Here is a 25,307-nt window from a genome sequence, read left to right on the forward strand (position 1 = left end):
TAAGCGCAAAAATAAAAACTTCCTTGAACTCAGTAATACCCGCAACAATCACAGAGCTAACAACCAAATTAAAACAAATCTATATACCCAACAAATCACTCTTTCAATTACAAGGGGAGTTGGGTCGTATTTATCAAAAAGAAAACGAACCGGTAATAGAATTTGTAAATCGGTTGCGTAGGAAAGGACATGAAATCGTGGAGTGTCACAAAGCGGAAAACCCTGACGCGATCGCTGCTGCTTTAGGAGAATTTAAAACTAAAATCGATTCTTCTATCGCGAACTGTTTCATGCAAAATCTGGTCAATGAAATCGACCAGCGTATGCCGGTTTGTAACACAGTTGAAGAAGCTCTAACTAACGCGATGAAAATCGAAAAAAAATTAAAAGTACGAAAAGAATTGCACCGCGATCCAAACGCGGAACACAAAAATGAATTTAAAAAAATCGAAAGACATCCCAATAACGATAGACCCGTTAATTTCGTCGCTAATAATCTAACTGCCGGAAATTCAAACGCGAGACAAACAAACACCAACAATAACTTCAAGAATAACAAAACAAATGACGGTGACACCTACGGAGCGTGTCGAAAATGCGGAAAATCCGGTCATTTCGCGAAAAACTGCACAAACCTTTCGTGCCAAATTTGTTTTACGCCAGGTCACATAGCAAAGACCTGCCCGCAACTTAACCCTAATCCAAATAAATACGCAAACGTAGAATGTCAATTATGCGGAAATAAAGGACATTCCGCAAGATATTGCAATAGGAATCCCAACGCGAAATCATTACCAAAACAGACCGCGGGGATAAACGGGAACGTAACGAAAAGGGCGGAAAAGTATTATTCTCTCCATAAAACCTCCACTCACAACACTAGCGAATGTAACGTTTTAAATAAACAAATTCAAGCGACAACTTCTTTTCTACGGGACGGGGGGAGAAACAATCGACCGACACAACCTGTGAACCTGACACAGGAAGTAACTTTCGACGATTCGGAGTAAATAAAATTAATATTAATTTAGACCCGGATAACCTACCCTATACCATAATAGGTAAGGTATCCGGTCGAAACGTCGTTATGATGCTCGATTCAGGGCTTCACCCACTTTAATTAAGCTTAAATATATTAAAAATTCTAGTTTAATAAATAATCAAGATAAAATAGAATTACACGGGATCGCGAACATTCCTATTACGACGTTAGGAAGTGTTAAGATTAAACTCTTCGGTAAAAGCACGATAGCGCATGTAGTCCCCGATACCTTAGCTATACCCCACGCAGGTTTAATAGGTTCGGAATATTTTTCTACCCATGAGGCTAAGATTGACTACAAGGACCGTGTACTACAAATCGGCGATTGTAAATACCCCTTTAAGAAACCCAATCGGGTCGAAAATGGGGTTATGTACATTCCAGCTCGGAGTGAATCCACCTTTTTGTAAATATATCGAATCCAGAAATAAAGGAAGGATTCATTCCTAAGCTAAAAATTTGTAGGGGTGTTTTTGCAGGAAATTGTTTAGTTTCAAGTAATAACGGTCGCGCTTATTTACAAATCTATAACACTACCGAAGAGGAAGTACAAGTAAGAATTCCTACTTTAGCTCTCCGCGAGGTAGAAAGGGTTAAGGAAGACGAACATCCCATCGTTGATCCAATAACTACCCCCATAGACATGCATCTAAGCCTTGGCATCACCAAGCGAATATATACTATACAGACTGAATTCCAAAACAACGAACGTTTTGAGCAAGTCAAATCCTTGCTACGGTTAGATTATCTGGTCCAAGAGGAAAAGGACCATGTCGAACGTTTAATAAAAAATTTTGCGGATCGATTCTATTTACCGGGAGAACCTCTAAGTTCTACTAAAAACTTTCGACATAGAATACCGACGCACAACGACAGACCGATCACCGTAAAACAATATCGAATTCCCCAAGCCTTAAAGACTGAACTAGACAAATACGTACAGGCATCATTAGACTCAGGCATCATTCAACCTTCTGAATCGCCTTATAATAGTCCAGTGTGGATTGTACCAAAAAAACCAGATTCCCACGGAAATAAGAGGTGGCGGGTAGTAATTGATTTTAGACCGTTAAATGAAGAAACAATTACTGACGCGTACCCTTTACCCAACATTGCGGACATATTGGATCAACTGGGAGGGTCTAAATATTTCTCTGTCTTCGATTTAGCTTCTGGTTACAATCAAATAGAAATGGATGGGAGAGATTGTCAAAAGACTGCTTTCTCGACACCCTTGGGACATTGGGAGTATCGTCGAATGCCGTTCGGATTAAAAAATGCTCCGGCTACGTTCCAGCGGTTAATGGACACGGTATTAACGGGATTGCAGGGTATCTCTTTGTTTGTATATTTGGACGATATAATTATCTTCGCTCGCGATTTGAACGAACACGAACGTAAATTCACTAAGTTAATGATGAGATTAAGACAAGCTAATCTCAAACTACAACCCGATAAATGTGAATTTCTGAGACCGGAAGTAAATTATTTGGGTCATGTAATTAGTGATGAAGGATTAAAACCTGATCCAAATAAAATAGTATCCGTCCAGAATTTCCCGGTACCTAAAACCCAAAGAAATATTAGGGAATTTTTAGGCCTCACAGGTTATTACCGGCGATTTATCAAATCATATTCTTCAATCGCGAAACCTTTAACAAAATTATTAGAAAAGGAAGCTGAATTCGTTTGGACCGAGGCTACTCAAAAGCATTTGACCAACTCAAAGATACCTTATGTACAGCTCCCATTTTACAGTATCCCGACTTTGATAAACCCTTTAATATAACAACTGACGCGTCCGGTTATGCAATCGGAGCAGTTTTATCACAGGGTGAAGCGGGAAAAGATCGACCCATCGCATATTATTCGCGTGTCCTCCGAGGACCAGAATTGCGCTATGATACGTACGAAAAAGAGGCTCTGGCAATCGTTCAAGCAGTCAAACATTTTCGACCCTACGTGTACATGAGGAATTTTAAAATATATACCGATCACAAACCATTGGTATGGTTTAAATCCGCGAAAGATGGAAACGCTCGAATCTTAAAATGGCGTCTTCGTTTAACCGAGTACGACTATGATATAGTTTACAAACCGGGTAAGATAAATTTAAATGCCGACGCGTTATCTAGAAATCCCGTAGAAAACGTAAATGTAGTCACTCGCGCACAATTAGCAAAAGAGAAGTCCCAAAATAACACTTCTCATCGGTCGACAGAAATACCAGACATTTCTGACCGGACTATTGGAGATCCGACAGGTCGCGAAAACACTCGTGAAGTCCCTCAGAAAAGAGGGAGGCCCTCGAAAAATCGCGGGAACCTGGATGGAAAGGTTGACGAAATCAACACTCGGGAAGTCCCCATGCGAGGGAGGTCCCCGAAACCTCATGAGATTATTAGCACACATCTCGATGATAACGACGCCATTGAACCCGATGAAAATACTCATTCAGATAGTAGTTCATCTTCTGGTGAATCGGACCATCCTATAGTAGACGATCTCGATCAACATATCAAACCAAAACGCGTAACAAATATCATAGTAGTAAAAGATCTCTTTCAATACCGAGATGATAATTTAGTTTATTTCCTAAATGAATCTGGTCAGCCGATAGATGAAGGGTCTCGAGCTTTACAAGCTCAGAATAGATTACCGAAATCAGGATTCATGGATATCGGACAAATTCATTGTAGCAAACACGGGAATAAAAATTATTTCGGTTTAGTAATTTGCGGTGTCGAAGGAGGATCGGTCATTCGAACTAGGTGCAACCTCGCCAAATGCCTAGTAAAATTAAAAGGGATTTTCCGTGATAAAGGGATAACCTCGTTATCAATAGCCTTCTCGAATTACATCGAGAATATCCCATGGGCGGAAATCCTTGCAGTAATTCACGATATTTATGGATCGGAACCAATAAAAATCATTATTTGTCTCGGAACAATTCGATATGTACCTAGGGAAGAACGCGATCTTATTTTTTTTGAAGCACATAAGTCCCCGATAGGTGGTCATAAGGGAGTTTCCAAAACCTTTAATAGGATACGAGCAAATTACTTTTGGGAAAATCTAAAAGCCGATATCCAATTACGAATTCAGCAATGCTTAGAATGCCAACTAAAGAAACTGGTTCGAATAATAACGCGACAACCCATGCTTATCACAGATACTCCTGGGACAGTATTTGAGAAAATCGCGATGGACATAGTAGGTCCTTTACCTCGTACTAAGAATTGTAAGGAGTATATCCTTACAATTCAAGATCAACTGTCCAAATTTTGCGTGGCAATTGCTCTTCCCAACATGTTAGCTACAACAGTCGCGGACGCGTTTATCAAACACTATATATGCTCGTTCGGTGCCCCAAAAGCGGTATTAACTGATCAGGGCAGAAATTTCATAAGTAGCTTTATGCAACGAATCTGTAAAAGATTCAAAATCAAAAAAATTCAGACTACTGCATTTAGACCTCAATCTAACGGTTCCCTAGAACGGTCGCATCACGTTCTAGGAGAGTATCTAAAGCAGTATGTAACACACGATAAAGAATGGGATCAGTGGTTGGAACTAGCTACTTTTTCTTATAATACTTGTGTTCATCAAGGAACTCAATTTACTCCTTATGAATTAGTATTTGGAAGGGTCGCTAGGGTACCAACTAGTGCTCCACCTCATGATTTAGATCGCTTACCTAACTACCATGATTATATCAGTAATCTCGTAGACCAGTTGATTAAAATACGCCGTTTAGCTCATGAAAATTTAGTTAACGCAAAACTCAAATCCAAGGAATACTACGATAGACAATTAAAACCAGTCACCTTTAACGTAGGTGACAATGTTTTCTTATTAAAAGGGCCAAAACCCCATAAATTCGGGGATCATTACGATGGCCCCTACAAAATAGAAGAAGTTTTCTCCAATGGAAACGTTAAAATTAAAATCAAAAATAAATCTAAAATTGTACACCCTAATCGGTTAAAGAAAACAAAGATCAAAGTTTTACAACCTAAAACCAAACGTCCTAAAGTCATGGATCCCGATCCCGATTTTAGATTATAATAATTTTATTTCTAGGATCATCAGTTTATTGATCATGAATTACATTGCATTAATCCTGTTGTGGTTCAGTTGGAAAGCAGTAGACGCAATCATACGTTATGATTGTGGCAATAAAGTTTTAAATACCACCACTATTTCACTGATCGACATCGACGAATGTGATCTCGAAGGGGATCGAGTGGAAGAGTCCCTTCCGGACATTGCACTGCTTCAACTTAATGAATTTGATCACACTAATGTAATGCAGTGTAAAATCGAAATCAGAAGAATTATACAACACTGCGGTTGGCAGTCGTATAATTCAATAGTTAGTCAGGGATTAATGAATATATATACCCCATATCTCGAGAATTGTGTCAGGTAGCACACGACCATGGCACAATTCAGATAGGAAACACTATTATCGATGGTATCCCGATCAATGTAACTATCACGCGAAGCATTACCTTAGCAGGTAGTGTTAATAACAATGCCGACTGCACTAACTCTCAATATAGTGACCCTTACGGTACTTGGGATAGTGTATTTGTTGTCGGAACTGCTAAAATAACAATCCAGTCACATAATACGCGAGTAAAAGTCGCAGATGACAAAATATATTTACCATCGGGATACCATTGTAAATTAAGCAAAGGTCATTGTATTGACCCTGTTAACGGGTATTCGTACTGGAACGCACTACCACGAAAGTACTGCCTTCCAGATACTTACTCTATTTTATATCGTGGTCGAGCCACAAAGTTAACTTCTACTAAAGAAACTGTGTACTCACTCAATGTAAGAGACACAAGTTTCTCATTAAGTATTACAGGAACTGAGACCTCATGTGGCATTAAACTAATAAAAACTGAACATCCTAAATTAGTCATTGTTGAAAATTCAAACTTAGAGTCATTGGAAAAAAATAATATCGTGAAATCAAATCCCGACAATCTAGATATATTTCTCTACGGAAATGCGAAATTCGTTTACGTAGAAAGATACTTGAGGTCTCAGGTCAAAACTTTATATTTAGATGTATTAATGAGAAAGTGTCAATTAGAGAGAGAGGTGCTGAAAAATACATTGTCCATCGCTTCAACGCAGCCAGACGAATTCGCCTTTCGCTACATGCAGGGTCCTGGGTATATGGCGGTAGTTGCTGGAGAAGTCATCCACATAGTTCAATGCGTTCCCGTCGAAGTCAAGATTCAACAGTTGGAACGATGTTACAATCGGATGCCGGCTCAACGGGGAAACCAAACAATATATTTAACACCACGGACGCACGTCATAACAAATTACGCTGCAGAATTACCATGCAACACCCCATTATTGCAACAATATAAATTGGGCAACACCTGGTATAAATTCTTGCCAAAACCTATCGAAACGATGCCGCCAAAAATCCTGAAGCCGAGTACCAAGATGACCTGGGAATACCAAAATCCTGCAAATCTTGCCACCGGAGGAATTTACTCTGAAGCCGATCTAGAAGCCATGCGAGGGAGGATAATGTTCACCATGGAACAAAATGTAGTCATGGAGACCATAGCTCGACAGTTTACCAACGGTTCCCACGAGAGTCCATCATTGCTATATGCACTCGACGAAGATATTTTAGAACATCTTGCAGAAAGTGCTTGGTCCAGAACATGGGGAAAATTCATTGGATTTGGCACCTACTGTTCCGGCATCATCGGAATCATCATGTGTCTACGAATTATTAAACTCCTTGTAGACACTGTAATACACGGTTACGCTCTCCACTCGGTATACGGATGGTCTATTCATCTTATAGGAGCTATATGGGATTCCATTACTCATCTGCTTTTACATCTAAATCAACAAGTTCAACAGTCTTCCACCCAGCCTCAGTCAGTTGAAAATGTGGAAGCCGGGATTGTAATACCACCATCGGCTCTAGAGATCTACCCAACATTACCCGCCACTACCACCTCAACAGAGACAACCACGGTCAAATCAACGAACGCTACAGTCTTCGTGTAATTCAGCACCTGCCTCACATGAATAAGAAAAATAAAGTTACGTCGCACTTCGTTTCAAAGCCACTCGCGCTTCCGTCTAACGGCGGTGGTGTTATGTCTGGCCAAATTTTTATATATTTTTTCTATCAAGGGAAAATTTACATAAAATCCCAAGTAAAACCGATAAGAACTTTATCTTTCTTAATGGTCAAAAAAAAAAAAATAAAAAATAAAAAAAAACCCAAGACCATAAAATAATAGTAATATTATTTCAAAAGTACTTAGGTTATTTGCTTAAAAATACCTACACAAATAGCCTAATGCATTTTATTTTCTCTAATATTTTTTTTTACTATAATCCAAAAAGGTTCTTAGATAACATAAAACCTTGGTACTAAACGATCCATAAACCATTTAAAATAAATTTAGGAATAAGGGTTTATAATCGTCTGAGGTATTTTTTTGTAATCTTTTAAAATGTAAAATTTGTTACTTATTTAGTTAAAAATAGTTAAAAGAAAATCCAATGGTTAAATATACAGGACTGTAATACTGCCACGTGTACACCAAATGAGGATAAAATAACAAACTAACAAATTAATAAATTAATAAAATAATACAGATTAATAAATTTATAAACTAATATACATTCGACATATTAATATTCATTATAATATGTCATTTTTAGAATTGTTAATTATAACAGTTAAAAATTAATAATGAATAACAATTATAAAAACCAATAATATAATTGTAATAGAATCAATAAGAAAAATTTGTTAATAAATAAACATTATTATAAGTACTAAAACGTTGAAGATTGCTAATAATCATTAACATAGAGATAATTAGTTTTAGTTAAATAATTATTTAACAATATGATTATTATTATTTAAAAATGTTAGTTTGTGAGTGGGTGTGCACACTGACAAGCTAGCATCAGGGTAGTCCTTTACCTGCCCAAAATAGTTACGGAGTAGGGGTGATACCCTGAAAACTGACCCTGATTGGAAAATGCTGTGCCCCAACTCAAGGCCCAATAGGTGGAGCCTTAATTAGAGAACACTTATATAACTAAGAGTTCGTTACTTTTTTTTCTAATCTCCAGTACGAGTTCAGTCCTAGTTCAACTCTCTCAACAGTTAGTTATCAGTTACTTGTTTTAAACTTTGGTCAATCGATACCATTTTCAAGTGTTAAATTTTAATAGTTACATTCAAGTATCCGCATACTTAGTTTTCTCTACATACAGTAGGAAAACGTGTAACTGAGAATAACCGTTCACTTTCAATTTGAGTCAATACATTTTTCCTGATTTCATTCAAGTGTCCGCACACTTTGTTTCTCCTCATATCGTGGAAAACGTGAAACAACACAAAAATAACGACTTCGGTAGTTTGAGACAAGTGAACATCCCGTATCCTGATAAAACATACAGCAGGATCCAATCAAGGATCAACTCAACAGGGATCATCGGGTTATTGTAAGTTATAATATTTAACAAATTAAGTTACCTTTATATTCAGACTTTCAATTTAGAATTTGTAAATCTATAGTTAAAATAAATTCACCACAAAAGTAAAACACCCATCTTATTTCAATAAGTCTAATCTTGGACATAACAACCCCTAAAAACTTGGAATTTTTTCTTGTTCCCTTAATTTTTGTGAGATGTGTAATTAAATTATACAAAAAGGGTAAAATTATTTTGCACAATATGAGTAAATGAATACTGCATCAGTGCAGCATCTGTTTTTCCGGAAGCCAAATTAGCAATCAGGTATTATTTTGTTAGTTTCAGCCCAATTCTCAAGTTTATCTTTCAGTATTGATGTGATAAGTTTCGTAATGGGATTAATTAATGCAATTAATGTTATACCTCTGCAGTTCGCTGTCACTGTGTTGCTACCTTCTTTGTATATCATGCTAAGCAAAGCCTTTGACCAGTCATAACTTGACAGATTTCAGATTCAAGTACTTTGTCGAATAACTTTACTAAGTAATTTTGCCAGTTGTTCGGGAGCAGTTTTAGGATCTCATTTAAAATACCATCCGGACCAGTTGCTTTGTTGTTTTTGAGTTTACATATCACCTTCTGTAGTTCTTCGCTGGAGATTAGAACGTGTAGCGTTGGGTTGTCGTAGCGATAGATAATAGGTGAAAAAAAGGATTTTTCCTTTGTTACATAAAATCGTTTATAACAAAAAAATGTAACAAATGAAAGTTCAAACAATTTAGGTAAATTTCAAAATTCTAGAATAAAAAATGAATGATTTAGTTAAATTAAAAAAAGTATATGAATATTAAATATTTTTTTTTTTATATTATACTATGCACCGTGAATTTCTAAAAATCAGAGTTGTAAAAATACAACGAATATTTGTAAACTTTTAACTACTAATAGAAATTTGAGTTTCAATATTTTGTTGTAACTTTACTAAAAACTGGAATAAATCGAATTACAAATAATTTTTGTAAATTTTATAAATTTTTTATCGAAAATTGACTCACGGTTTGGTAAAATTCCAATACTCGTAGAATGATTACGTAAAGTTTGTAAAAATTACAACTCATCTTAGTAGGTTTTCTAACATTATTTGCCACACACTGATTTTTAATTTCACTAAGATTTTGTCTTGTTAAACATTTGTAATTTTAAAAACATTTTTAACAATGTAGGCTTCCCAGTCTTGGCCCACGATCAGGTAATCATTGGGTCGGCCAAAGCTAGGTTTCCCAGTCCTAACCAAACTGGGGTAATCATTGGATTAGCCCAGATTGAATTCCCAGTCTCGATTCAATCATGGTTTAATGTGGGTGCGCCGAAGAAGCTGGATTTCCAATGCTGACCTGAGTATGGCTCCGTCTTTTAAATCTGGCAGTTTCTGTATGGAATTACGAGTTATTACCTATTTTATATTTTGTGATATATCGATTATATTAGATTATGGAAAGAAAGCACATGGTTTTACCTATGAATATCGGGACTAGAATGATCATTGATGACCCACCGATGAGGATGAGGGCACAACTCATTTCTATTCTGTTATTCGGGACTCTTGAATTTCAAAATTTTCTCGAGAGATTGGGCGGCAAAGATTGGACTATTTGCATTGTTGTAGTATATTGTTTTATCAATTTTTTTGTTCTACACGGAGAAAAAAATATAGGGATTTTTCCTATTTTTGCATAGGAAACATTCCTATGTCACATAGGAATTTTTCCAATGTTAACATAGAAATTTTTCCAATGGTAACCTGAGAATTTTTTTTATTAACATGATAGAAATATCCATATGACATAGGAAAAATTCATTTATCACTAAAATTTATGTAACTTATTTTAATAATTACAAATTTACATAACACTTTTTTCATTGAAGCAATGTCAGATAATTGAAAAGTAAAACAGTGATATATAGTCGGTTTGTGATGAAAAAATTCGAGGAAATTTTTTTCGAATTTTGCTTTACATTTTAAAAAAATTACAAATACAGCAGATTATGGACGATAAGATGATTTATTTTAAAATATTTTTAGGACAATTTTGAACGTTTTTCGAATAATTTTATGAAAGACAATTTATTTTTGCACGGTTGCAGATTTGTCCTAAAATTAATAGATCGAAAATTTTAGGACAGTTTCAGGAATTTTCAACAATTTTATTTCTTAGCTAAAGAAAAAACGACTTTTCTCACAGTAACTTTTTTGTTGAAAAAAATTATTTTGGAGTTGAAGAAAAAGTATTTAGGTAGATAACTTGTAAGTTTTTATAATTGTTTTTTTTTTAAATATATAAAAATTTTTTCAACAAAACAGTTGTTGTGAGTAAAATTTTTATTTCTATCGCTAAGAAATGAAATCGTTCAGTTTTCAACAAAATTTCTTATTCCATTACTCATTTTTTTAAAAATAAATTTTTCTCTTAACGTAGCTCACATTGATTAGACATTTTATCATAGTTTTCTGAAAATATTTCAAAGAACAGAAATATATTTAAATATTATTATGATGAAAAATAAATTTCATTTTTGTTCTGATAGAATTCTTTTCCAAAATCAAAAACTATGAATTAATTAAAAATATCTTCTAATTATTCTCATAACTTTTTATTATTTCCAGCACAAATCTTGGCTATTAAATTTTTATCATATCTATGCGTGTTAAAATCTTAAGAAGTTACTTTTACGATTTTCAAATTTTCAAAATACCATGAACAAAATTTTCACTGTAATGTTTTTTGAAAGTTACTTTTAGAATACTTTAATAAAACGTTCATGCATAACTTAAATTGAAATTTTTTTATTTTTTTTTCCTTTATCCTTTATCAGTTTCTGGCAGTTTGTAGCCAATTCTTATTGATAAATTAAAAAAAATTTTTAAATCAACAGTTAGAAAGATTTCAAACTCGGGAACTTTAAAAAAATTATCGGTGTATACGCGGCGTATATTTTGGATAAATTCGACACCTATACACTATGTATACTTAGTGTATACTGAGCATAAACCGATCCGCTAGGGTTGTCTTTACTGGTTGGAATCAGTGAAATTCCACTAGTTTCTTTTAAGATTGTAGCTTCAGAAACTATAAATATACTTTTCTCTCTGTATATAAATTTTAGAAATATTCTCTCAAGCAGGACTTTGGTTTTTAGCAGAGAAAAAAATTTTCAATGAAAATACACACAATTGAGAGAGTAACGAGTTTAATTATTAACTAAATTGGCATGAAACAATTTTTTCGATTTATTATATCATTTTAATTTAATTTGATATGATTTTTATTTTTTAGCTTTACTCACCATTTATATTATTGACATTAATGATAACACACCAATTTTCAACAATATTGAACCAATGAGTGTGAGTGAAAATCAACTATATGATACCGTTATTGGTGCTATAACTGCTGTTGATGCAGATGGGCCTTTGTTCAATCGGATATTTTACTCTATCGAGTTAGTGAACTCAGAAACTTTATTACTAATTGCAAAAATAATATATTATTTTCTGTTTCAATTCATATATAATAGAATTTTTTTGTTATCAAAAACGTTAGACCAGTTAATAACACCGAACATGACTTGATTCGAATTAATAATAAGACTGGAGTAATAAGAGTTGGTAAAGACAAAGCAATAGACGCCGAAAACTATGAATATCTTCATTACAATATTTCAGCCAGTGATGGAGATAATGTTAACACCACCAAGGTATACTATGTGTTTCTAAATAAAATATTTCTTGAGTAGAAAAAGTGAGAGTGCTATGGTCATTAAGAATTAATAGTTAATACAATCAATTTATCCAAAGTGTTATATTTTACAATATAAGCAGGGCTTTATACAAATGCATTCTCAGATAAAATTATCCCAAACCGAAGTACTCGCGATGAAACACCAATAAAAATGAATAATTATTTTTAACTTCCCGCTAAGAAAATCGAAGATTTTCAAAAATCGGAAAGTAATTGATTTTTCCACGTTTTGCAAAAATCGAGTTTTTGTCCTACTTGCTTCGAAAGTTTAGCTTTCTAACGCTGGGTGGCGTCCGAAAAGATAAACATTTCTAGAGACTCTACCATACCGCCTTTTTCCGCAGCCTAGGCCGCAAAGTTTACTTTCTTACTCAAAGTTTACGTCAGTTATTATTTAGTGACGCTTATTATTTCTCTGTTGGCAGTTCATTGCGAAGAGAACCTAATGTTATTAAATAACAACAAACGCCAGTTTACTAACCATAAATACATATCAAGTTGAATAAAAATATAAAAATACATAACAAGTTGTAACAGGGTAAAATTACCCTAAATCGATAAGTCACCGGATATCGATAACTATTCGACATAGCACTGGCGCGTCTCGATCTTCGGGCCTAAAGGGAGAATAGGAGGGGGTAGTCTGGGTTAAAATAGGTGAGCCGTGCAGTGGTAAAGAGAGAAGTAGTGTGACCGAAAGACATAGTGCTACGGAAATCGACTAATTAGTAAATTTTTGATCGTTTCAAGCTCGACAAAAGCAGGATGAGAAGAAGAAGAATTGCTTTTTACTTGTACACCTTTTTCGGTTTTTACAAGGCTGATCTCCCCTCTTTCTCCTAACATTTACGCTTTACTTGCTCTTCTTTGTTTTTTGGACATCAGCGAGTCCCACCTGACACTTCCTCTACTTTTCATTTTGCGGTTGTGGACCGACTTGTGCTTTCTGTACCGCATTTGCCCTGAACCTCACCTTTCAGGCTGTTGGAGCAGTAACATAGAAAAACCACAGGAATACCCATGATAGTCCAGTCGGAGCTGGGCTAAGTCTACAGTGATTGATGAGAAACTCTTCTTTATCGACCACTGGAGCATTAGGCCCCTCTCCTAGTGTGCAGAGATCCCTCGCGCTAGCCAATGCCGACTAGATTGGTCACCAATTCAAGTTGTTGCTTAACTGGGTGATCATTCAAGTCAGATGTGTGCCGCCCGTCTATCTCTACCACTTCCAGAGGCGGGAAACGTAACGCACATATTTTTCACTAAAAAATATTAGTGCGTGCCGAATCGAACCCGGGTGCCATTCTTTCGAAAAGTGGGCACCGAGCCGACTAGGCTATTGCCAGTCTTTTCCTGTCTTCGGATGAATCGTTTTGAGATTGTTGAATTGTCGGTTGACTAGTTGCGGCACCGAACAATTAAAATTGATTACTATTTATAATATGTCGGTTACAATGACCAACGCAACTTGCTTTTTGATTCATTATTTTTGATAATTATGAATAATAACTAGTTTCATCTGTCACGTTTGTTTTCTAGATTTATATATATGTTATTGATATGAATGACGAAGAACCTTATTTGTTGAATAATCAACTTTCTTCAATAATTCACATTCCAGAGAAGTCTCCAAATAGAATGAAGATAGTTACACTCATTGCTAAGGACGATGACCGAACTTGTGAGATATATCTCAATATACCATATAAAATTTTTATTATTATAAATTATATGATAAATATAACTAATACAAATAAAATTTGAAAAATCTTTTCAGATCCTTACAATAATGTATCATATCTTGTAAATACTAATCATTCAGATTCGTTACAATATTTTAAATTGGGTAAATTCGATGGCTTACTTCAAATAAACTTAGCTGATAATTATATTCTTGATCGAGATTTCGGTTCTGCGATTCATACCTTGAATATAAAGCTGAGAGATAATTATCTTATTGAGGGAATTACATGTAAGTTTAACTAGTTCAAAGAAGAAGTGATCACACTCATTATCAATGAGTTAATGACGAACACCTCTTATTTTGCTTTTTTTTTCTTACAATAATTGAATTCATTTAAGAGCAATTGATAGTTAATTTTTAAACGTGTTTTTCTCATGTGTCAAACTAAATTTCGAAAAAAAAAATTAAGAAAACGGTGGACCCTGAAGGCCATCCCTGCAACTTTCCGCTACTTTCGTGATGAAGCGCTCGAAATTGTACTTATTATGTTTTTGAGCTCGAAGAGCTCAAAAATCTAATTTTCGTGTAGTTTTGAGCTCTCCGAGCTCAAAAGTTTGATAGGAGTTAAATGAATGACTTTTTTTTTCATTTTCAAACCGCAATAACTTTTGAATGAATGAACCGATTTTCACGCGGTCAGCGGCTTTCGACGTAGGTTTTCAAATTCTATTATATACTTTCAAACACAAATTGATTAGACCAGAAATTTCGGTGTAATTCGAAAAAAACACTTTTTGTCGATTTTTTTCGTCAACGATAACTCACGAACGAATCAACCGATTTTGACCGGCTTGGTGGCAATCGACATAGTTTTTCCATGTTAAGAGCTGATTAGTTTTTGGAATTGATCGGTCAAGCCGTTTAAAAGTTATTAAAAAAAAACCACATTTGAAAAAATTTTTTTCGTAGTTTTTTTGAGATTTCCGAAAATCTAGCCATCCGAATCGGTCCAAACCATATTAAAAAAACTAAGTTTAGTCAAGCCCTTTCGATTGGCGTCTACCGCGATAGAATCGGTCAAGCCGTTCAAAAGTTCTGATAGGTTCACACACACACACACACACACACACACACACACAGAGCAGGAGTAGTCAGGGAAGCTTCCTTCCGTCGAGATCTGATGAAAACTCGATTTTGGTAAAACGGGGTGAAAACAATAACTTCCGGATTTTTGAAAATAAGGAAATAAGGAAACATAATTTGAATTTTTTCTACACTATTACTTTTAGGTCAACTTTTTACTGGTAAATATGGAAAAACATATAATCCTTTAGAAAATTTAGAAGTCTCTTTTGCTCATAAGAGCCTCAAAGAAGTGACTAAATAATTTCGGTGAAAAACGTGAAATTTACAAAAAAATGAGGTTTCCTTTTGGAATTTTTTTCTGCTGACCTGTATGAGCTTAACTTACCGGTGGTAAGTACCGAACAAAATATTATTAACAAAAAAGGATCAAATGATTTTTTGCCTTTTCAAGTGTTAACAAATTTACAAACTGATTTCGGTCAAAAACTTGAATTTTTCTGTATAAAATAAAATTTTGATTTTCCTACAATTTCTTTTCTAGAGCTAACGTTATTGCTAGTAGTAATATTAAATTCTATTCTCTTTTTAAAAAGTATAAAATCCTGTTTTAGCATTGACAAGTTCAGAAGAAAACAATCATGTCGCGTTCCCGAATTTTGAGTGCAATAAATTTTATTTAAAGAATTTATTTAAGTCCAGATTTTGACCTTATTAGGAAGTTGATAAACTCCAGGTGGGTCATGTCACTGATTTATCCGCGAAGTACTTGTTAAAATTAAATTTATTATTTATAAAATATAAATTAACAAGTTTAATATTTACTTTTTAATTCATCTGCCTACAGGAAGGTGATGGATAGAGTACCTGAACGCTGGCTAGCGCTTTTGGCGATTTTGTCCGGGTGGAACAGCTAATAAGCGCTGACACCCTGGGGGTAATAATTAGGATATTTTGAGGAAAGGATACTTGAACACTGGCTGGCGCTCTAGGTAAAGGAACCAGGGTGGAACGCTGATAAGCGCTCTCAACCCTGAGTTGAGGGTTCTAATGAATATATATTTTAATTTATTTACAATTAAATAGGTTTATTAAAAAGGAATTGACAGGTTCAGCCTCGGACCAGCAGAGTTTACTCCTCTGTCAAGTTCTCGGACTCATTGCTTCAGATGAAGTCTGAAGACAGAATGTATCTGAATAATAATTGCAATGAGTTTTTATTATGATTTTTAGCAACGTTGCATCTCAGGTTACCCTATGTGAACATCAACGCAGTCTAAATCCCACAACGTAGACTGTTTCGTCTACTGGGCTGCGTTGACGTTCTAGGAATCTCTTATCTCGAGGTATTTCCGTTACGAGATACCTCAGGTAATAACTAATTAATTGAAATATTAATTAATTGATTTGAAATTATATTTAAAATTTGCGAGAACGTAACAATCATGTAGCTCAATCAAGAGATTGTGTAAAAAAAGAAAATTTAATTCTCTTATATTCATACGGATCAGTTGATGCTAACATTTTTGCTGTGATTCATGAAACCAATTTCTCTCTGCAATAAAAGCGATGCATTCTCAGAGTCCCTGAAGTGTCGTCAATGTGGAACATAGGTGTCGCATAGGCAATACTCATATCACGCGAAAGTATCCTTTCAGTGCCGGATCGGTGTTGAACAAATGTCTCTTAAGTGTTGCTCTAGTGTCGCATATGTGTCACTGGTGTGTCATGTATGTGTCGCTTAGGTGTCATTCAAGTTTCGAATGTGCCGCGTAGGTGTCGCACAAGTGTCACTTAGGTGTCTCGTTAGCATTACTCATGTATCGCTTAGGTGTCCTTTAATTGACTCATCTATTGCTAATGTGTTGCATAGGTGTCGAAATGGTGTCCCCCAAGTGTCGCACATGTTTCGCTAATGTGTCGCTCACGTGTTGAACATGTGTCGTGTAGGCGTCCCACTTAGATGTCGCGTTAGCTACGCTCATAAATCGCTTAAGTGTCCTTAATCGACACAACAGTCGCTAATGTGTCGCATAGGCGTCACTTAAGTGTTGATCAAGTGTCGCACATATGTCGCGTAGGTATCGCTAACGTGTCGCATATCCGTCGCATAAATAACGTACATGTTGTTTATGTTTCGCTCAAGTGTCGTACATGTGTCGCTCAAGTGTCTTAAATGTATCGCTGATGTGTTAAGCTAATATCACTTCGGTGTAGCGTTAGCTTCACTGGTGAATCGCTTAGCTGTCCTTTAAGCCTTTGTTACGCGTGCTATACGGGGATTCCCCGCACAACATTACTCAACATAATAAAGTTGGCGTGAATACGAGTGAGACACTAGAGAAGGCGCGAGTAACGGAAGCTTAAGTGACACAACAATCGCTCATGTGTTACGTAGGCGTCACTAAGGTGTTGATCAAGAGTTGCATATGCGCGCTAATGTCTCACGTAAGTGTCACTAGGGTGTCGCTCAAGTGTCGCACATGTATCACATAGGTGTCGCGTTAGCTTCACTCATGAATCGCTTAGGTGCCCTTAATCGATACAACAGTCGCTAATGTGTCACATAGGCGTCACTTTAGTGTTGATCAAGTGTCACACAGGTGTCGCGAAGGTGTTGTTAACGTGTCGCATATCCGTCCTGTAAGTAACGCACATGTTGCTTATGTTTTGCTCAAGCATCAATCATGTGTCGCACATATGTCGCTCTAGTGCCGTACATGTGTCGCTCTAGTGCCGTACATGTGTTGCTCAAGTGTCGCACATGTTTCGCTCAAGAGTCGCATTTGTGTTGCTTAAATATCGCACATGTGTCGCTGATGTGTCACGTAAGTGTCAAGTGTCGCTTGAGTGTTGTTCAAGTGTCGCACATGTTTCGCGGAGGTGTCGCGAACGTGTTGCACATCCGTCGCATAATATGTAACGCACATGTTGCTTATGTTCTGCTCAAGTGTCGTGCGTGTGTCGCATATGGGTCGTATATGTGTAGCTCAAATGTCGCACGTGTCGCTCAAGTATCGCAAATGTATCGCTACTGTGTCACGTAAGTGTCACTTCGGCGTTGCTTAAGTGTTGCACATGTGTCGCGTAGGCGTCCTCCAAGTTTCACTTAGGTATCGCGTTAGCTACGCTCATAAATCGATTAGGTGTCCTTAATCGACACAACAGTCGCTAATGTGTCACATAGGCGTCACTGAAGTGTTGATCAAGTGTCCCACATGTGTCTTTTTCTGGGCAAGACTAGGCAAAAAGTCATTTGATACTTTATCGTAGAGAATATCTTGTTTTATAATTACCACCTGAGACTTAATCTTTTATAGGTCAGCAAAAAAAAATCTTCTGATTAAAAGAAAGTATTGAGACCAGGGGGTCCGCACTCGATTGGAGGGAATTGTAATAGATTAGTTTCGGGATAAGGTATTTTAACCATGGTGGCGCAACATGCACCCTAGAAAATATGTACAGTGTAGCCTCATCATAGTATACCTTGTATATAGCCCATCAAATAAAGTTCCTTGACTGAAAAAATTCAGCTTCAAATTCATCGTTCGGCAGTATTTTTTTTTTTTTCTTAATTATTATGTATCACCATTATTATTTACTTTTTTCAATAAATAAATTAAGAATTCACAAAAACAAACAAGTTATCCAGTCAAATAATATTGGCAAAGGTAACTTACAAAATTCTCCAAATGCAGTTTATATGTATATCACTGCTTTAGGGTCCCGTCAGGCGCTCCGGCCATGTCGGTTGGGCGTTGGACTTCTATTTTGAATTGGGGGTTCGATACCCCGTTACATGATAATTTTTTTTTTTATTTTATAGAATAAATAATTTTGTCTATAAACATTAAGTATAATACAAAAATCAGTCAATGTTTAACAATTTTTTAATTTTTTTTCATTGTTTAAATCATTTTTTATGGTTTTTATTATGAAAAATTATTTTAAAAAATAACCATTAAAATATTTCACTTTCAGAAAATTTGAATAACTAAAAGTTAAAATTTTAGAAAAATATTTTTTTAGTTTTAATTTAATTATTAAAAAAAAATTATTGAACATCGGTAATTTTGCTATCAATTTTTAGTGTAAAAATAAAAATATCTAATAATTTTATAACAATAAATTAATTACTACACTAGATAATGTTATGTCGGACTCAACGTCCGACATTTTTATTTTATAACAAATAGAATTTAATTATTCATAAATAATTTTATGTTCTTACAACTAATTACATATGTTACGTCGAAAACGCAACTAAAATTTAATTATTTTTATCCTAGCCGTTAGGCTAATAGATAAGGATCTGAAGCTTTATGGGAAGGGATTGAAGTTATAATATAAGAAAATGAATTCAATTTAATAAATATATTATAAAATTATCATACAAAGATTTGAATTATTAAAACAAACATAAAAATCTTAATTAAGAACTTACTTAAATGTCATTGTTACCGTTTCTTTACATAATTGAAATTTACTTTACTAACAATTGTTTTTTTTTTAATCTGACGCGTGGTTTCATTGAAACTTATAAAAACTTTTTCGATGTTAACACTAGGACGTCAGGACAACGAGAAAGATATTTTTTTGTTGAAAAATCGTAAAGGTGTCGAATTTTAGGGCGTTACTTATTTTTACTAGATGGGAGAAATAATGTCCAATTATTTTTCTATTTCCTTGAGCCCTTGCCCTCTCTCTTAGATTTTTCTATAATGTTGCATGAGTCCCCTCTACTTGGGTCAGAGTACAATATCGCTTCTCCTTTACTCTTATGCTCTATTATACATCTATGTGTTTGTGTATACGTAAGCGCATTTATGCATAGACAAAGACATACATGTGTACTATTTTACATTAAATTATTTACTGTGACCAAATTTTTATATTAAATTAGTTAGATAAAAATTAATTTGTGCATAGATTACAAATTGTCATTAGTTTTTTAGATCTAAATTTTTCTTTTTATTTAAGTCGTTATTTTATTCGAAAATAAAAGAAAACATTTATTTATTTTTTTTTTGTTTAAACTTAAATTATAGTTATTAAATTTTGTTCCTTAAATTATCAACATATATATATATATATATATATATATATATATATATATATATATATATATATATATATATATATTTTTCTGTTGATACTAGAATTATCATAACATTCCTTTTTATTTTTTTCTTTTATCATTATTTACTTTTATTTTATTGAAACTATTGTTTATATATACATTTATTTTGTTATCGAAAACTTCTATTTCGGATCTCGACAAAGTTTAAAATTCCATTAGGGTATTTGTTCAGGCTCAAATCCCTTAGTATGGTCAGGCCCAACTAAAACTAAATTTTTCGAATAAGTTTCTTTTGAAAATGCTATTGATAAATTGGAAGATAACAAGATTTTAAAAATAAAATAAATGTATGTAATTAGTTGTAAGAACATAAAATTATTTATGAATAATTAAATTCTATTTGTTATAAAATAACAATGTCGGACGTTGAGTCCGACATAACACATACATTTATTTTATTTTTAAAATTTTGTTATCTTCAAATTTATCAATAGTATTTTCAAAAGAAACTTATTTGAAAAATTTAGTTTTAGTTGGGCCTGACCATACTAAGGGATTTGAGCCTGAACTAATACCCTAATGGAATTTTAAACTTTGTCGAGATCCGAAATAGAAGTTTTCGATAACAAAATAAATGTATATATTGTGACGTGAGAAAATTTTCCCACTAAAATTTAATAATAGAGATTATTTTTTTTTTAAGTATTAATTAGTCTATAAAGTTGGCTATGCTGATGGACTGCTGAGATTCGACGCGCCTGTGTCGCCCCAAGGGGTTTCCGGTCAGAAGGCGAAGCTCGAGGTAATTAAAAATTAAGCCGAACCGTGCCAAATTATCAAAATGAGTATGGATGCATGCGTTCGAAATAAATTTACTATGTAATTAAGAGTGTGTGAGCGAGAGAGAGAGAGCGAATGACAAAAGCGACCGGGCGAACCCGCAGTTCAGTTCGCAATCAACGACCGAGGAGACATCTGGAAGCGACAACGATCAACGAGGGAAACCCGAAACCGGAATGGAATCAGAATTGACCAATGACAGGACGTTGAATCAACGGGAGCACGCTAGGGCTCCACCTGAACGCCGAATGGAACACTAAGTTGGGAATCGACCAACCATCGATCCTGGAAATTTATCCAACGACTGATGATTGGACGCGCAGCTTGGTAGCTGCGCTAGCGAAAAACCACATGTTGCTGGAAAACGGAAAAGCCAAAAATTCTGGGCGAGATACCGAAACGACTGTCGAACGTTGTTAATTTGGTTATCACGATAAAAAAGGAAAAATCGAATCGATTAGCAATTATTAATTGTGAAATTCTGAGCCGGACACCGAAAAAGCCACTGTTGAACCGCTGATAAATTTTTGTTGTTACGCTACGAAATAAAGTTAAAACGAATATTAATTATTATTACGAAAATTCAGTCGCTTACGTGGTGAATTTACTTAGTTTGTTGAGTAATTGTTATTTTGAGTGTCGATCCAGTCGACGCTAGAGTTTCTTTCGTGACTTGCTGTACTTACTGTACTTGTCAACTGCCCGACAGTCAAGAATTCAAAAAAAAAGAAAAGAAATTTGGTCATTCCGACAACGAAAAATTCCGTGACGCCATCGCCGAGAGCCTCTGCCGCCGTAAGCACCGCCGACAACTGCTATCAGGAATTTCAAACCACCCTGGAGAGTCGACCGAACGGGGTAAGTGCGGTCGCAATTTGTTAATATTCCTGGGTGACTTCACCGCGGTCCACGATTACGCAGAGAGTTATGATTTGCAATTAATTAATTATTTTTTTTATTGTTATCGAAAATCAGACAATTACGAATGTTGTAATTAAGTCAGAAAGTAAAATCGTACCGAAATTCAGCAATTGCGTTGTTGAATTTCGGCTTCGGGGTGACGTCAGCCAGGTATTCGGTGCCAAAAATATTTAATCCGTTGTAAGGAATGTTGTGTACAGTGTCAATTTAATTGACCAAAGTTTGAGATTGTATGCCGAATAAAATTGGCGCGAACCCAGGTCCATCTACGAGCGTAACTAGGAACTATACCTCGAGCTTTGTCCCGTCGATTGCCCGCCGGGTAACAACAGTTACCGACGGGTCACTTACCCGCCGCGGCGGATAATTGATCGATCGCTTGTATCATCGAACCAGTATACGACAAATCGATGCTATTGATAAATGCGAAATTGGTTGTTAGGAAAGAAATACGAAACAGTACATTTTTTTTTGTTGTTGATTTTTTTTTAATTTAAAAATTTGTTATTACGAAAGAAAGGCTACGACAATTATATTTTTGTAATTTTTTTGAAAACTCAAATTTATTTGTTACGAAGAAAGTGGCGATAATTAATTATATTGATGAAGTCGAAATTTTTGTTGTTAGGAAAATAAACGCGAACTAGAACATTTTTTTTCCTTCACTTTGTTAATTTTTTTTGAATTGGTTAATACGAAGCGGCGACATTTAATTTGTTTTGTTGAGAAATTCGAAATTTGTTGTTACGATACGATAAGCGAAACGATTATTTTTTTTTTGTTTTTTTTTGTTGTTAGTTTTTTTATTTGTTGTTGGCGATAATAAAGCGAATGCAATTAATTTCCTTAATTCGAAATTTTGTTTGTTAAACGAACCAAGAATAACTCATTATTTGTAATTTTGATCATATTTAGATTCTCTTTTTTAATTGAATAGTCCCTGCGCATTACTTGTTTCTTTGAGCTGTCTCTAGTTTTCTATTCTCTGGTGGTAAAAATATTCCGCCTCGATTTCTACACTCGCTCTACAAAATTTAGGATCTCTTCGACGTTGACCTGCCGCCCGACGACGATCAATTGCTGAATTCGAACCGCGGAACGTAACGTTCCTGGCGCCCAACAGGCTACGAACCAGGTAAGCCAACATTTAGGTGGAACTCCCCGGCGCTTTCGACGCCAGCACCGTGAAGAAAAACCCATCATAATATAAACAATAGTTTAAATAAAATAAAAGTAAATAATGATAAAAGAAAAAAATAAAAAGGAATGTTATGATAATTCTAGTATCAACAGAAAAAAAAATATATGTTGATAATTTAAGGAACAAAATTTAATAACTATAATTTAAGTTTAAACAAAAAAAAATAAATGTTTTCTTTTATTTTCGAATAAAATAACGACTTAAATAAAAAGAAAAATTTAGATCTAAGAAACTAATGATAATTTGTAATCTATGCACAAATTAATTTTTATCTAACTAATTTAATATAAAAATTTGGTCACAGTAAATAATTTAATGTAAAATAGTATACATGTATGTCTTTGTCTATGCATAAATGCGCTTACGTATACACAAACACATAGATGTATAATAGAGCATAAGAGTAAAGGAGAAGCGATATTGTACTCTGACCCAAGTAGAGGGGACTCATGCAACATTATAGAAAAATCTAATAGAGAGGGCAAGGGCTCAAGGAAATAGAAAAATAATTGGACATTATTTCTCCCATCTAGTAAAAATAAGTAACGCCCTAAAATTCGATACCTTTACGATTTTCAACAAAAAATATCTCTCATTGTTCTGACGTCCTAGTGTTAACATCGAAAAAGTTTTTATAAGTTTCAATGAAACCACGCGTCAGATTCAAAAAAACAATTGTTAGTAAAGTAAATTTCAATTATGTAAAGAAACGGTAACAATGACATTTAAGTAAGTTCTTAATTAAGATTTTTATGTTTGTTTTAATAATTTAAATCTTTGTATGATAATTTCATAATATATTTATTAAATTGAATTCATTTTCTTATATTATAACTTCAACCCCTTCCCATAAAGCTTCAGATCCTTATCTATTAGCCTAACGGCTAGGATAAAAATAATTAAATTTTAGTTGCGTTTTCGACGTAACAATAATAATAATAATAATAATAATCATAATGATCAATTAAAAAACTCAAATGTACAACTATTATGCAAGTATACTTATAAGTATTATAAAGAAATTGAATTCGTTAAAGTAAATATAAAATATTAATTAATAATAATTATTTAATAATGATAAAATATATTTTTTTATCCTTATTTTTATATATTTGACATCTATATATGCATCAAAATAAATATTTACATTGTAACAGTTTTACCTGCTCAGGTTGGCCTCTAATCAATTTTATAAATAAATAAACAAAAGTAACAACAATATAATTATTAGGGCGCCACCAGGATTTTTAATCACGGTTTCTGGAACCGGTCCAGAGCTTAGAAATCTTATTCTTAGGGTAGAGAGAGTGGAGGAAGGTGCTGCTGAATAATAAATAATTAATTAACAAGATCAATCGATATTTATTAACAATAAAAAGAAAACTTAACAGTGTTTTGACTTAAAACAAATTAACAAAATACATTCACTCACACACTAACCACACTTAACAATATCCTTATTCTCGACGAGCCCCTTTCGGCGTCTACCCGTCGATTTCTAACACGTGCCCCTTTCGGCGTCTACCCGTTTAACTAAACCTATAATCACCCGCACAGAGACCTATCATATACCGGGATCGTTGACTCGGCTCACAGCAGTAACAGCCCAGTGACCAAACGTAGACCTAGATACTCTGCAACTCACTCATAACCCACACTTGTCTCACACTAACACTACTGAATTGACTTTATTTGATTTTTATTTTATTAATTTTATCTCTAACAAAATTGACTGTAATTAATTTTAATTAAATATTCTAAATTAATTATTCAATCATTAGTAATTGGTGAAACTTTAATTCCAAATTAACAATCAATTTCTAAATAACCTTGAACTAACTATTACAATTCTCAAATTCCAATTGTTAATTTTCTTTGAATTAAAGAATTAATTGAATTAAAATTCCTAAGTAACTTATAGTCATGGTCTTAATAATACAACAATAATTATTTAGGACAAAAGGCTTAATACCTTGAATTAACTTTGGATAATTAAATTAATCACAATATAAAATTCTCAATCACTTTCAAATTATTAACACAAGGTTAATCAATTGATTCTGACTAAATTTTTCCTGTGACATTCTTGACTCAAAATAATTGATTTCTTGGACTTAATGTCCACGCCAATAATTATTAATTCTCAGTAAATATTAATTTAATTA

The 25,307-nt window shown here is 34.3% G+C and overlaps 1 protein-coding gene across 11 annotated transcripts in view; it reads left to right on the plus strand.

Annotated features, from left to right (window-relative positions):
- Positions 1-25,307, plus strand: part of LOC141525717 (cadherin-AgCad1-like) — a 313,469-nt gene that overhangs the window by 53,475 nt on the left and 234,687 nt on the right. For 10 of the 11 annotated variants that reach the window (XR_012478887.1, XM_074240280.1, XM_074240281.1 and 7 more), the window contains 4 exons: positions 11,869-12,034; positions 12,136-12,289; positions 13,873-14,014; positions 14,111-14,305. The exons of the other annotated variant lie outside the window; for it this stretch is intronic. Coding sequence is in view for 9 of the 10 variants with exons in the window: in XM_074240280.1 (XP_074096381.1) it covers positions 11,869-12,034; positions 12,136-12,289; positions 13,873-14,014; positions 14,111-14,305 (657 nt within the window). In the remaining variant the exon portion in view is untranslated. The remainder of the gene's footprint in view (positions 1-11,868; positions 12,035-12,135; positions 12,290-13,872; positions 14,015-14,110; positions 14,306-25,307) is intronic. 11 annotated transcript variants of the gene reach the window in all.

The sequence above is a fragment of the Cotesia typhae genome, unplaced genomic scaffold (genome assembly GCF_013202065.1).
Source record: "Cotesia typhae breed Kobodo isofemale line unplaced genomic scaffold, CoteBio_Ctyphae contig_27, whole genome shotgun sequence".
NCBI lineage: Eukaryota > Metazoa > Arthropoda > Insecta > Hymenoptera > Braconidae > Cotesia > Cotesia typhae.